This window comes from Podarcis cretensis (assembly GCF_951804945.1).
Source record: "Podarcis cretensis genome assembly, chromosome: 9".
In the NCBI taxonomy this organism is placed as follows: domain Eukaryota; kingdom Metazoa; phylum Chordata; class Lepidosauria; order Squamata; family Lacertidae; genus Podarcis; species Podarcis cretensis.
The window spans coordinates 6,312,438-6,327,036 of NC_137178.1; the positions used below are offsets into that span (position 1 = coordinate 6,312,438).

General features: G+C 44.0%; 1 protein-coding gene across 3 annotated transcripts in view; it reads right to left on the reverse strand.

Annotated features, from left to right (window-relative positions):
* Positions 1 to 6,906: 6,906 nt before the first annotated feature.
* The window catches only part of PTPRA (protein tyrosine phosphatase receptor type A), a 145,492-nt gene continuing 137,799 nt past the window's right edge, over positions 6,907 to 14,599 (reverse strand). For all 3 annotated transcript variants that reach the window (XM_079990803.1, XM_079990805.1, XM_079990804.1), the window contains 4 exons: positions 13,778 to 13,903; positions 12,431 to 12,582; positions 11,409 to 11,544; positions 6,907 to 10,532 (listed from right to left, as the gene is read on the reverse strand). In XM_079990803.1, the coding sequence (XP_079846929.1) occupies positions 10,458 to 10,532; positions 11,409 to 11,544; positions 12,431 to 12,582; positions 13,778 to 13,903 (489 nt within the window). In that variant the 3' untranslated portion in view covers positions 6,907 to 10,457. The remainder of the gene's footprint in view (positions 10,533 to 11,408; positions 11,545 to 12,430; positions 12,583 to 13,777; positions 13,904 to 14,599) is intronic.

Here is a 14,599-nt window from a genome sequence, read left to right on the forward strand (position 1 = left end):
CTAGTGAACTTTGGGAAGGAAAGCTTTGATAAACCTAGAGCTGCTTCAAACACAGGAAATCACAGAGGCAAATGGTGGATTATAATTCGAGGGCCTACATGATGGCAACCAGGAGGAGCCAGTTTTTGAAGATGGAAGCCTGGCTTGGTTTGGAAAATGAAAGATGGGGAGATCACCTTATGTGGAGATCAAATGACTTTTGGGATATAATTCTGAGCCAGGTGGAGGTTGGAGCTTTTGGGGCCTTTGGATTTGAAAGAAGAAGAAGAAGAAGAGTTTGGATTTGATATCCCGCCTTTCACTCCCTTTAAGGAGTCTCAAAGCGGCTCACATTCTCCTTTCCCTTCCTCCCCCACAACAAACACTCTGTGGGGTGAGTGGGGCTGAGAGACTTCAAAGAAGTGTGACTGGCCCAAGGTCACCCAGCAGCTGCATGTGGAGGAGCGGAGACTCGAACCTGGTTCCCCAGATTACGAGACTACCGCTCTTAACCACTACACCACACTGGAGTGTGAAACAAGATTTGGAATATCCTATAGGCCCTACTTTTAACTACGGAAGTCTGGCATACCTGCTAAGAAGGAATATGACTACCGATGGGTTGGAGCTTCCCTGAGATCTGTTCTTTAATACCAAAGACTACCAAAAAGACCGGCAGAGGGGACATGAAAGAGATTTAAGAGCCTCGGACTTAAGATCTCCGGGTTGATGGTTTTCCGAGATTGATGGAACTATTGCTAGAGGCCGAAACCGGGGAGGGGAGTTGGTGAAAGAAAATTGGGAATTTAAAATGTATATATTATGATTTGTCTTTTTTCTTTTTCTTTTAATGAGAGATGGGAAAATCGTGGAATGGAATTTTTTCTGACCCTAGGGAAAACGTTTCAAGTATAAGTTCAGATATATAAGTTTTAATGAGAAATAAGATTAAATAAAGTAAAAGTGGATGGTTAATTGGTGAAAGAAAGAATGGGAAATTACAGTATAACAGGATAAGATATAAGGATAAAAATAAGGTGAAGGATTTGCTGAAATATCTATATGAATTGGAGTACAGAGAGGGGAGATGTGAGGTCAAGGAGTTAAGAAAGGGAGTTATTTTAAGGTTTAATTTGTTCTTTTGTTTTCTTTTTGTTTTTTGGATTTGTATTCTTTCTTCCTTGTTAGCTGTTTTTGCTTTTTTATTTTCCTATTTTTTTTTCTTGGATATGTTTTGTTTTTATATGTTGTGTTTTTCTTTGTAACCTTTTAAAATTTGAATAAATATTATTGAAAAAAAAACAAACAAACACAGGAAATCATAGAATTGTTGAGCTGGAAGGGACCCCAAGGGTCATCTAGTCCAACCCCTGCAGGATTGAACCACCAACCTTCTGTTTAGCAGCCAGAAAGTCTTTAACACCCACACAAACTCTTCTCACACACCTTTGGGCTTGGCAAATGAACAGTGGCAAGATTAGTATTGTACACTCATCAGACTGTACACACTGTACACCTAAGATTCACAGCCTAGGACCCTCATACCTACGGGTCTGCCTCTCCCGGTATGCCCTACGGAGGACCTTAAGGTCCATAAATAGCAACACCCTAGAGGTCCCAGGCCCTAAGGGAGTCAGATTAGCCTCAACCAGAGCCAGGGCCTTCTCAGTGATGGCTCCGGCCTGGTGGAATGCTCTGTCTCATGAGACCAGGGCCCCGCAGGATCTGATTTCTTTCCGCAGGGCCTGTAAGACAGAGTTGTTCTGCCTGGACTTCGGCTTGGAATCAACTTGATTCCCTTCCCCTCTTCTCCCCCCCCCCCTTCTCCTCCTGTGATGGAACTCCTATTTGGGGACTTTCCTGGCTTTTTCTGGCCCATGTAGGACCAGTCTGGATAGTTGGCCTTGGTGAAGACTTGACATTTTCATCCCCCCCCCCAAGTTTTTTATTTGAGTTTCCATTGAAATGAGGCTGTATTTTAATGTTTTAATGTTGTATTTTAATCTTGTTTTTAAGTTGTATTTCAATCAATTTGTTATAAAACCACAGAGCCTAGGACTTGCTGATCAGAAGGTCGGAGGTTCGAATCCCCGCGATGGGGGGAGCTCCCGTTGCTCAGTCCCTGCTCCTGCCCACCTAGCAGTTCAAAAGCACGTCGAAGTGCAAGTAGATAAATAGGTACCACTCTGGCAGGAAGGTAAACGGCATTTCCGTGTGCTGCTCTGGTTCGCCAGAAGTGGATTAGTCATGCTGGCCACATGACCCGGAAGCTGTACACCGCCTTCCTCGGCTAATAAAGCGAGATGAGCGCCGCAACCCCAGTCGGCCACGACTGGACCTAATGGTCAGGGGTCCCTTTACCTTTACCCACCCTGAGCCCGGTCTTGGCTGGGGAGGGTGGGGTATAAATAAAATTTATTTTTATTATTATTATTATTACTGGAAACGACACGGTCCTGGCTTTGCCATGTTGGGAATCAACTGCGGTTTTGTAAGAGAAAGGCTTCAATGGAGCCTTAGAAAAGGCTGAGCCCTAGGGCTTTGTGTCATCGGCTGTTCCTTACCTTGAAGCAGCAGCTCCCACAGGCTCTTCTGGGAAATGCTTTGGAGACCACAAAAAGTAAAAACCAGGACACTTCAAAAGTATTTTTATGCAATTACAATAATGCTAAGAAAACAGACGTTTTTACACCTTTGAAATCACGGATGTTACCGGACAGCCCTAGGAGAACCCAGCTTCCAATCTGGGTTTTTATGTGGTGCTTGTTCAATACTCTGCTCTGAAATGACTTTGTAATCAGGACCCAAATTCCAGTGGGTGTGGATAGCTTAGTAGTGGTGAAAGGGACTTGCAAATCTGGGGTGCATGTTGATGCCTGGGATCCTTACCTCTCTCTCCTCCCCGCAAAAAGCCATATCATACTACTATCAAGGTTTGCACCCAAGGTGGTCTGGCTTAACCAGTTGACATATCTCCTCTTTTTCAGGGGTATCATTTCTGTCCGGGCGAATTTTTAAAATTTGCAAAAAATATCCGGGATTTGTTTGGTTCTCCCTTCCTGCTGGGCTGCCCTCTTCTGCTTCTCCTTTATCAACGTGATTGGGGGGAAGAGGCACTTCCAGGTTGGCGCCTCCGGCAATGGCGGAGTTCCTCCGATCGGGAGGAATTTGCTCCATGGAAAACAGGGTCTGACCGCCACGGCGAAGGCGGAGACCCACTAAAATCACAGGCGGGAGAAGCTTGTGAACATGGGATTCAGCTGGCACCCTTTGCGCCTCCCCTGCTTGCGGGGAAACCCAGTTTTGGGGATCCGGAGTGACGTGGGGTGAGTGGCGCGGTGCTTCGAATTGATTGCTTTTTTCACGGAGTGAAGCCGCATTGCTGTTGCCGGAGAGCGCTGACATTTTCCTGTGGACAATTTGACTTCAAACAACTACCCGTGAGTAGAACGGAAAATTGGATTTACAAACGTCTTAATTTGGTACCGAAACGGGAAGGTCTCAAACAGGAAGTCCGCCTTCCCCTTTTGTAAATAGATTGAAGCAAAGAAGCTGCAAGCTAAGGTCTTGGAAAGCCTTATGTAAAGGATTAAACTTCCATCGATTGAAATCATTAAACCCCCCTTGGAAGCAGGAGAAGAGGGGGGAAATTTTAGATTGTGTAGCCTGCAGGAGAGAGTGATAAAAATTAAATTACCACTGCTCTGAACCTGGAAACGGGCTGCCAGTAGATTGACGTTTTGGGAGAGTTCATTGACAGTGAAGAGAACGTATGTTGACAGTTAGTTAAATAAGAGAAATATATTGTTTCCATTGTCCTCTTCTGTGTTTAAAAAGGAGGAAAAGTAACTGAAAATTGAAACTAACTTTACTTTTTGAACTGTGCTTGAAAGGATTGATACAAGTGGAGACTGTTTCCCTCTAGAGGGAGCTTTTGAAACTGTTACAAGAGTGGAGCTGGGGAATCTCCAGCTGCATGATAAGAACTGTGAGAATCAGGGATTGACCTTGGACCATTTAAGAATGTCGACAGGAGAAGCCTTAGTGACTGCATTATGTAAGATAAGCTACTCGTTGGAACAACTTCACAAGAAGACGGATGTTTTGACTACTAAAATTGATAACTTGGGACAAAAAGTGATTAATTTGGGACAAAAAGTGAGCACCAATACAGAAATTATTCAGGATTTGGTACAGGAATTTACTTTACAGGACAAATTGTGGAAAAGGAGAAGGAGAAAGTTGTTGTTGTCGAACCTAAAGTAATACAAGTGGGAGCCTCAGCCTTACAGAGGCAAATTGAGGACTATAAGTTGAGGCTTTTTATGATTGAAACTAGAAAAAGTCAGATTTTGAGGATCGGAGCCCGGCCTGGACTGGAAAAGGAAAGTTGGAAAGATCCCTCCATGCAGGGATTAACTGACTTTTGGGACATGGACTTGGGTCAGGAGGAGATTGGAGTTCTGGAGGCCTTTGGATTTGGAGGAATCTTGAAACATGCCCTGAAATACTTTATGGATCTTAGCTTTAACCATGGAAATTTGGCTGACCTGTCGAGAAGGAATAAAAGCATCGTTAGGTCGGAGTTTCCCCGAGATCTGTTCTTTAGCATCAAAGAATATGAAGAAGACCTGCAGAAGGGATGTGGAAAAGAGTTAAGAGCCTCGGACATAAGATCTCCAGGTTGATGGACTGTATGGAGTTGACGGAAGCGACTGGCAGAGTCCGAGACCGGGGAGAGGAGATGGTGGAAGATTGGAAAATTTAAAGTTTATATATATAAATATTGTAAAACTAATGAGTGATAGAAAAATGTTGGAATGAAATTTTATGGCCTTAGTGGAAATGTTTTACGGAGTTAAGCTTAAATAAGTATACTAGTTTAAATGGAAAATAAGATTAAAAATATGTTAAGACATTTATATGACAGAAAATAGAGAAAGAGGGAAAGGAATTGCTGAGACAACTAATAGAATACGAAAAGGGAGGTGAGAGGAGGTCGATGAAACAAGGGAATGAAAGATAGAATATGGAAAAGGTATGATGTATGCTTTTAAATTGTTTTTGTATTGTTTTGTTTAGTTTATTGTGTTTAGTTTAATGTGTTAAGGTTGTGTTTTGTATAGTTTATATATTGTATTGTATTGTTTTTTCTCTTTTTTGTTTTTTTTTCTTTTGTCTTCTTTGTTCTTTTTCTTTTTTGTAAGTTTTAAAAGTAATAAATATTATTTAAAAAAATGATTGGGGGGAGAGAGAAAAAGGAAGGTGTTATGAACCACTACTTAATAGAAGGCTTACTTCTGTGTGCATTGGGGAAGGGACGTGAATCAGCCAAGTATCTCTTTCTTGCCCGCTTATTGGATTTCGAGGTACCTGTTTTGCATCATCATCCTGTATATATATCACAGCTTCTATAGCCTACATATAGCAGGGGTATTTAAAATGAGCATCATTATAGCCACCCGTAGTCAAAAGTAGAAGTCGGCAAATGTGTCCTCTTTTTCGCTCTTCAAAATATGGCAGCCCTAGCATAGAGCTAACCTATAATGAAACCCAGACATTGTTGCTATTATTGACACTAGTATAACCAGTATAAACCAGGCTCCCACTGGGGTGGTCAATACAGATGACCATTCTCAGTCTGACCCTTATGTTTCCCTCCCCTTATGGTTTTGATTTATGGGCTACTTTTAAAATGAGGCTGCATTTTAAATTGCATTTTAACCTGCATTTTAAATTGGTTCCCCCCCTTATGTTTTTACTGTGATTTTACTGGTGTTAGCTGCCCTGAGCCCAGCTCTGGCTGGGGAGGGCGGAGTATAAATAAAATTATATATTATATTAATAATAATAATAATAATAATAATAATAATAATAATAATAATAATAATTGTTGTTGTTGTTGTTGTTGTTGTTATTATTCAGCTGCACATGATAGGTGGCAAGAGTCTCTGTAGTTCTTTGCCAAGACAAATGCCACTAAACTCTAGTGAGAGCTCTAGGGGGCTCTAAGTTCAAGTCAATGTTCTATAAATCTGTTTGGGGAACAGATTGTTTGAAAGCTGAAAGTGGTTTGGGGAGAAGTCGGCTTCAGCTCAGGCCAGTGGTTCTCAAAGGGTGTGGCAGGAGAGGACAGCAAGGTGTGGCAATAAAATTCAGGGACGATCAAAGAAACATTTCAGTGTAGTATAGTTTAGTATCGAAATATGTTTTTATTTGCAGAATATGAGAGCAAGAGCAATACTGAGGACAACATTGTTGTGAACAGAGATTTTCAACTTGGAGGAATATGAAAGATCAGAAAAGAGAAAGGCTTCTTTATGTTGATGTGGAGGTGAGTTTTTGTTTGGCTCAAATTAGGATATAAATGAGATTACCTGGCACAAGCAAGCTCACACCTCTCACTGAGTTTGTATACGTGCTTAAGGTACATATGTAAGAGGCTCGTTTATAATTATATTTTGGGAATGGTTCATGTTCTTATGTAGCTACATTGCTTCATACTTTCTGGATATCCAATGATCATATTATAAAGTAGTTGTGTTGTATCATAAATCAAGCACTGCTAGTTGTTTCTTTTTGTTTTCCAATGTATTTCTTAGGATTAAAAAGAAATGATGTGCATGAGCAAATCTTTATTTTGAAAGTGTGGCCCAGAGAAAAAAGTTTGAGAGCCACTGGATTAAACCCTCATAAGGCCCATACAACAGAAGGCCAGCCAGTGTCTAAGAGCACACAGAGGTATTTTGGGGCTTGTTAGCCAGCACACTTGAAAACGAGATGATGGCAGAGCTAAACCAGTCAATATATCCTAATGAATGAGGGTTCAAACCCCAGGCCAAGTGGCTTTTCGTCCTGCCAGAACACATGCACCCACACCCAATGTGATCCATGTTAACGTTGCTGTTAAAGAAATACGCAGGCCACTTAAAAAAAAAAAGCATTTACTTAGTCAACAAAAAATAAATACAAGATATTAAGACATTCAGAATGAAGGCAGCATGGAGTTACAGCTACTGAAAACAAACAGAAGGGAAACGGCAATTTTTGCTCTGGCCTGCCTCAGCAGCCCTGATATATTCATGTGGCAGATCTGCAGGGGGGGGGGGAGCGGGGCAGAGGGGGGGGGGAGCATGTCATTTTTGGCACATAAGGGCTTTGCCCCTAAAGCTAAGACACCAACTGCGTGCACTCGCAGCAAAAAAAACCCACAACGGCAGCGGATACTGTTTTAAGCAGCATACAGACACCACGCTCTGAGCAGCTGTACGGTTGCATCCTAGGCAGGTGTTTCTTCTGGGCAGAAAGTGCCCTGGCAAGACTTTGCCCCAGAGGACTTGAGGGCACAAGTTGGCGATGTGAGGTGCACCATCACACCTGGATTATGAGGGGCACACTGGACCAAGACCTCTTTCTTAACACACCTATCCCACGGCCGCCCCCTTGCTGCTTGGGGTTAAACAGGCGGTATATATTGCCATATACTAAGTCAGACCGGTGCTGCATCAAGGCTAGCTTTGCTTACTCTGGCTGGAAGCAGCGCTCCTACGTCCCACGTCTTGAACAGCTGGCAATCCTTTTAGTAGGAAATGCCAGGGTTGTTTCAGGGGCCTCATGAATGCCAGTCACAGGTTCCCCCCCAACATCTCTCAATGCATGTAGCTGTTCTTCCAACAACCTACTTAGCCTTGTGTGCCACTTACGCACGTTCCTTTGAAAAGCATGCCACCTCTGTGATAAACGTTCTGTTAGAAGAATGCCATGTGGAAGCTAACAGGCGTAGGGAACCTGTGGCTCCCTGTATGCTGGTTGCCCACTAGAGGTGTTGGGACCTCCAACTCCGACCAGACCCATCTCCAAGCCAGAGTCAGGGAGCAGGGTGAAAACTGCAGCCTTGCAACATCTGGAGAGCCACAGATTTCTGCATCCCTCCTTTACGTGGGCACCAAGCAGGGTGGGCACAGCTGCACTGACCGCCAACTTAAGATGGTAGCCTAAGGTTGCAATGCCTTAGGCCCCTGACCCTGATCACTTACATATATTTGCAAGAGCCTAGAAAGCTACAAAGAAAGAAAATAAAGGAGACCAAGACCAATTATTGATGCTTGTCGGTTCTCCTACTTGTGCCAGCTGGGGAAAAGCCAGAAAAGGGATGAGATTGGCATCAGGCTGGCGACGTTGGACTCTCCCTCAAAATGGCTTTTGGGCAGCTAACTAGTAAGAGCTGCTAAGCAATGGGACCAAGAGTCCTAAAGCATACATGGTGCCTCAAAAGAATAAAAGGAACTCAACAGCTTTTGGAGATCATATCTGGTTTAGGCCAAAACCTGACTGCCAATCAGCTTGGCCACTTACAGGAGACATTTAAGACGCATTCCTTGGGAAGGGTAGAAGCAGCAAAAAAACAAAAACAAAAACTTTGTAAAGCCACGCCAGTGAGAAACTTCCATTAGCTTCCAAACAATTTTTTTATCTTAAAAACAAAACCACCTCTTGCAAGCTGAGCATGTTCCAAAATAGCCAGAGACCAAGATCTGATGCGAGTCGGCAAATCCCAGTTGCATCAGAAGAAGCCAGCATGTTTACTGGGATGTGTTAAAACTGCATCACACACAGAGAAGGTGCAGAGCGAGCTGATCGCGTGTCTTTTACAACAAAAGTGGGCTACATACACCTTACAGAGCCAGGCACAAACACCTCCGGTCAGTGTTCAGGCAGATGGTTCATACTTTTACATCAGTTCGGTTCTCCCACCTCCACTTCCCTCTTTGCAGAGAATTTGCACCTCAAATGTACTATAAGATGTGGGTAACTCAGCCACCATCTAGTCTATTCTAGTGGCAGAAAGTGAAAGTGTGCTTGGTACTTTATATATATATTTTTGCAGATAGACAATAGGATACATCTACTATTTAAGCCATGTATGAATATTACACCAAATAACCCCAGACATTTTTATATGGACTCGAGGGGCTGGGTTATTCACAAGTTGTAATAAATTTGTGATTTGTAAAAAAACAACTGTATAGTAACTTTTAAAACCCTCTCCCTTGCTTTGAGCTGGATAGTGTGTGGGTTGTGAACAGAGTCACCTCCCAAAGCTCTCTCTGCCACACTGGACTGCTTTGCCGTCTCTGCTTAGATTGATGGCACTCACAACTCCTAGCCTTTTGACGGCAACGAGCCATTAATTGGGCCATGCATGTTAAACACGCCCTGGCCTGCCATCTCCCTAATGTATAGTCATTCACAACGGCCTAAGTTGGTAGGGAAAATGTGGAATGCTTAAGACGATCTCAGATCCAGGCCACCAAAGTCACTCCTATCTATTTATTGTTGAAATTTATATCCTGCTTTCTGTGGGGGAAAAAAATGTTCACACTGGCTAAGCACTCCACATGCTATGGCCAGGTGGGACTCCTAAGCAATAAATGGGCGTTCAGGCCTGTGAAGACTGCAAGGGATCTCTTTAATTCTATTTCTAATGCCCAGCTATCTTGCCCCAAGTCAAGGATGCTCTTTATGATTATCCTACCCATCCCCTTGAAGGCGAAGGGATGGAGGTCACGCTTTTCCCACAGAGGGGGGTTGGTTGGTCCCTGGCAAACCAAATGTAAAACAAGATGAGACAATACCTGAAGCATACCTTGATAGAGACCTGCTTCCACAAAAAAATTGGGATGGGGGAACAAGAGGCCGGACTGGTCAAGCTATTACCAAAAAATGGACACGGGAGTTGCATTTGCTTCAAATAAAGTCGATGGTTTTGCAAAGAGGCTCCTCTATTCCTATCCCTCCCCCATTTCTCCAAAGCTGAAGAAACCTGGGCCCAACCCAACAGGACCCTCTGCTGCGCAAACCCCACCGAAATGAATGGTCGGATGCTGCACAGCTTAATAGTGCTTTTTAATGGCGTTGCATTAATGGAAGAGCAACTTTCCCTTCCCAATGGCTATTCCAAACATCATGATACTCCAGCTATAGGGGTTTGTTGCTTCAACAGCAGCCCTCAAACCCAGAACCCTGCAGGGCGGCCCAGTCTTCTAAGTTAGGGAGAGAAAAAACCCTGATCTTGAACACTTTATAAGCCACTGGTTTGTTTGTTTTCCTTTTAAAATAAAAGGCCGATATGCAGAATCTCTTTTGGTTTTTTAAAAGGCTTTACTCCCTCAAGAAAAAAAAAAAAGATTTACAAAACAAAAACAGCCTGCATCAACTCTCCAGGAGAGAGATTTGACAATATTAATCCAAATATCACGCTATTTAATTCCCCAATAAAACATTGGAAAAAAAGTGCCTACAATCTCTTTCTAACACTTTTGCTACATATAAAATCTCCAGCTAATAGGAATCTTATGGTACCAACCCTCTAAAACAGTTAAGATATATACACATTTTTCGGGGGGCAGGGGATATTAACAAACAGAATATTACAAAGTATTAAAGAAGGCAACTCTTCTGTTGGGTGATTTTCATCTTCACTTGAAGTTGGCGTAGTCTGAAAAGGCGTCAATATATTCCTGAACCACTTTGTAGCAGAATTCGTACTGTTCCTGGAGATTAGGCAGAAAAGAAAACGCTGAGTTGGTCATGGAATGAATCGTCACTCTTCAGAGATGCTGTGGTGGCAAGGGAACCTGCCTATTAATTACAGGATGACCAAAACCAGGTACCCCAATGACAAACGCTACTTTCAACAGACCATCAAGCTCAGCCCTGTCTAGACCAGTGTTCTTCAACCCTGATTTGACAGATATTGTGGGACTGAAACTTGCATCATCCCTGAACACTGGCTAAGCTAGCTGGGGAGACGGAGACTGTAGTCTAACATCACCCGGTGGCCCAAGCTTGAGGGATGCTCAATCTGAACTGACTGGCAGTAGCTCTGTGAGGTTTTTGACAGGTGTCCTCTCCAGCCCTACCTGGAAGCGCCATGGGTTGGAGCTGGGACCTTCTACACACAGAGCTTGCACATCACCACCACAATTCGATGCCCGCTGGCATGGACCGATCAGTGGATGGCTGGCGGTTGGAGGGTTTGACCTGGATGGTGTTTTGGTTCCTCCAACTCTAAATTTTTGGCTTTGAGCAGAAATGGCCATTTCCACAACCAGAAACTGATGCTGGCCATAGCAAGAGGCACTCTAGCTCAGTGGCAGAGACCTGGGGGGCGGGGGTAAGAGGGCTTCTTGCATTCAGGCCCTGCTTATGGGTGCCCCTGTGGGGTATGGTCTTATGGGCTAGAAAGTCTTTGTATCCCAGTTCCTTACGCAGGTACAAGAGAGAGGGGAAAGAGATGGGGCTCTGATGGGCAGGAGGGAATGATAGGAACAGCTCACACTTGCAGGAGGGAATTTCTTGCTGCTCCACCCACTCAGCCACCCAGCCTCACCCACCCACCCACTCCACAAACAGCAGCCCATGCCTACCAGTGTTTGGACCATGTGCGGCCTCTGTAACCTCAAACTCTTCACTGTCTGAAAGACATCTAGAATTCCTTCGGCCTTGACTCTCTCCAAAACAGTGCCCAACGCACAGAAGGTCCCTGTTCGGCCAGCTCCAGCACTGGGGGGGGGGGGGAGACAAAAGACAAAACAACAACACACCTGTGAGTGACAAACACAGGCCTTCCTGTTGCCTGAACCCCTCCGCTGTCAAGCAGCTCTTTCTGACAGTAAGAGCTGTTGACGGGAGACTAGATTCCCCCTTAGAGTATGGTGGCCTCTCCTTCCTTGGAGTTTTTTAAGCAGAGATTGGATGGCCATCTGTCAGGGATGCTTCAAGCTGAGATTCCTGCATTGAAGTGGGGTTGGGCTAGATGACCCTCGGGTACCCTCCAACTCTACAATTATATGATGGAATAATAATAATAATAATAATAATAATTTATTATTTATACCCCGCCCATCTGGCTGGGTTTCCCCAGCCACTCTGGGTGGCTTCCAACTGAATATTAAAAACAAGACAGCATCAGACATTAAAAACTTCCCTAAGCAGGGCCGCCTTCATTTGTCTTTTAAAAGCAAAATAGTTGTTTATTGCCTTGACTTCTGCTGGGAGGGCGTTCCACAGGGTAGGTGCCACTACCAAGAAGGCCCTCTGCCTGGTTCCCCGTAACCTCACTTCTTGTAGCGAGGGAACCGCCAGTAGGCCCTTGGCGCTGGACCTCAGTGTCTGAGCCGGACGATGGGGGTGGAGACGCTCCTTCAGGTATACAGGACTGAGGCCGTATACCCCATCTCCTGATCTGTGGCCCGAGGGAAATACTGGCACCAATCTTAACAGTGGTTACTGTCTAACCAGGACCTCAACCCAATCCCTGGTACCTTTAGGAGGTGTTGTGGCAATGCCAGCAACTTCATGCAACGTACTCCTTGCCACTAAAGCGCCTCTTGGGTAGCATGTTTTGCCAATTCTTGCTGCCCAGAAATCTCGCAGCCCGTTTGATTACCTGCAGTGCACAGTAATGGGGTGGTTTCCGGACTGTTGCTGCTGCTTCTGCACAGCTGCAATGATGTTGATCATTCCTTTTCCATCAGTGGGGATGCCCACCTCCGGCCAGCCATGGAAGTGGAACTGTCTGATCTGCCGGGTTTTGTTTTCCTGGTCAGGAAAAAAAAAAAAGAAAAGAGAAAATCTCAGAAAAGCCTGAATCTGAATCCAGGCAGATTCGGGGGTGGGGGTTCCTCTGTAACCTCTGGAAACTGTCAAGTAGGCAAGCAATAGCAAGCTTGCTCTACTCGCTTTGCTAACCACATTCTTCACGGAGTTGTTGCCTGGTGAATAATATTTTTGGAGGACTGCTAGCATCCTGAGATGCATTTGCAGGAGGAATTAAAAGTTATCTCTCCAAGTATAAAAATCGGGTATACAGCAAGAAAAGCACGTGCCCTTAACCAGGCTACATACTCCTAGGACAGAGCTCTCCAAACTTTTCATGTTGGTGACATGCTTTTTGGACATGAATCATTTCACAACACAGTAATTCAGTCTTACTAGCAAACCAGAGGATAAGCTAACCCCCTTCCAGCAAAGGAAGCGTTCGCACAATGCGCCAACACACTAACGTGTTGCGGTACACAGTTAGAAAAACTCAGTCCTAGGAGCTAACAAAAGGGATTATTGTTGTTTTTTAAAAAAATATTTATACTTTTAAAGTTTATACATTTCACTAATTTTACAATCATTTGGGCATTTCAAAACTTGACATCCTTCCCCCCCTTTCTGCTGTTCCTTAAATTTTATTTTTAATATCTTCTGCATATCCAAATCAACTTAATTTGCTCATTTATTCATCTACTTTCAATAGATACTCCTATGAAACTGCTGGTTGTTACAATAATCCTGCCAATGTTCTTATCGGTTTACAATTTATCTGTAAGCATTCAATAAACCATTTCCATTCTTTTATAAAAAGTTTGTTATCTCGATTTCTTATTCTTCCGGTAAGTTTCTCCATTTCTGCATATTCCATAAGTTTTTGAATCCATTCTTCCTTTGCTGGGACTTCTGCTTCTTTCCATTTTGGGGCAAGTAACATTCTTGCCGCTGAGCAAAAGGGATTGTTGATAGCAAAGGACTACGAGGGAAACCTTGGCTCCCATAAGACTAAGCAGCATTCTGCATTAAGTGGAGATGGAGAGATACAAAGGCAAGAGGACTTTCCCGTGACTATTTTGCATCTCTGGAGTGGGCAATAAACAGTCACCGTTTCCCATTAACACTGGTAGAAGGAGTGATGGGAAGTCAAGAGCCACCATCACTTCTCCCAGAATGCACAAGTTGCCCCAGCACCTACCCTGGTATTTGATACTAGCAGGTCCCGGACTGTGTAACTCTCACATTCCTCCTCTTTCTTCAACTCCACGGTTATATCTCCATAGGACACAGAGCCGTCAGAAGGCCAATACTGGGCACATTTCTCCTGAGCAGTCAGAAAGCAGGGAAGACAACAAAGGGGAAAGCAGTTAGACAGACAACATAAGGATCCATGAGAATCCTCCGGAAAAACAATCTCTCAAAGGACCTGCTGATGGCATTTTACCATTGTACTGTGGAGAGTGTATTAACTTATGGTCTGTGCATGTGGTTTGGTAGCTGCACGGTCAAGGGAAAAAACAATGCTGTCCAGGGTTGTAAAGACTGCGGGGAGAATAACTGGGTGCACTCTTCCCACCATGGATCAAATCTATGCTTCCAGGTGCTATAAGAAAGCTGCAGAGATAGCGCAGGATAGTGCGCACCCCAGAAATGATCTCTTTCAGCTTCTGCCTTCTGGAAGAAGGTACAGGGTTATAAAGACTAGGACTAGCCACCTGAGAAACAGTTTCCATCCAAATGCGATTTTGGTTTTAAACGCAGTGTGAGGTAGTCTCTATGGGAGTATATTGTATTTAAAAATGGGGTATCAGAGTTTTTAGGGGGCTAACCAGGCTGGGATAGCAAGCTTGATGGTTTTGAATGTCTTATGTAGATTTTTTTTTCAGTTTTGTTGTTCTGTATGGGACAATGACAATAAAGATTATCGTATCGTATCCTCTAGAAGACCAAGCATGAGTTCCTCCCTGGCCTCCTTTCTGCCTTCCACCCCAGTTTTTCTCAGGAAGGGGAACATGTGACA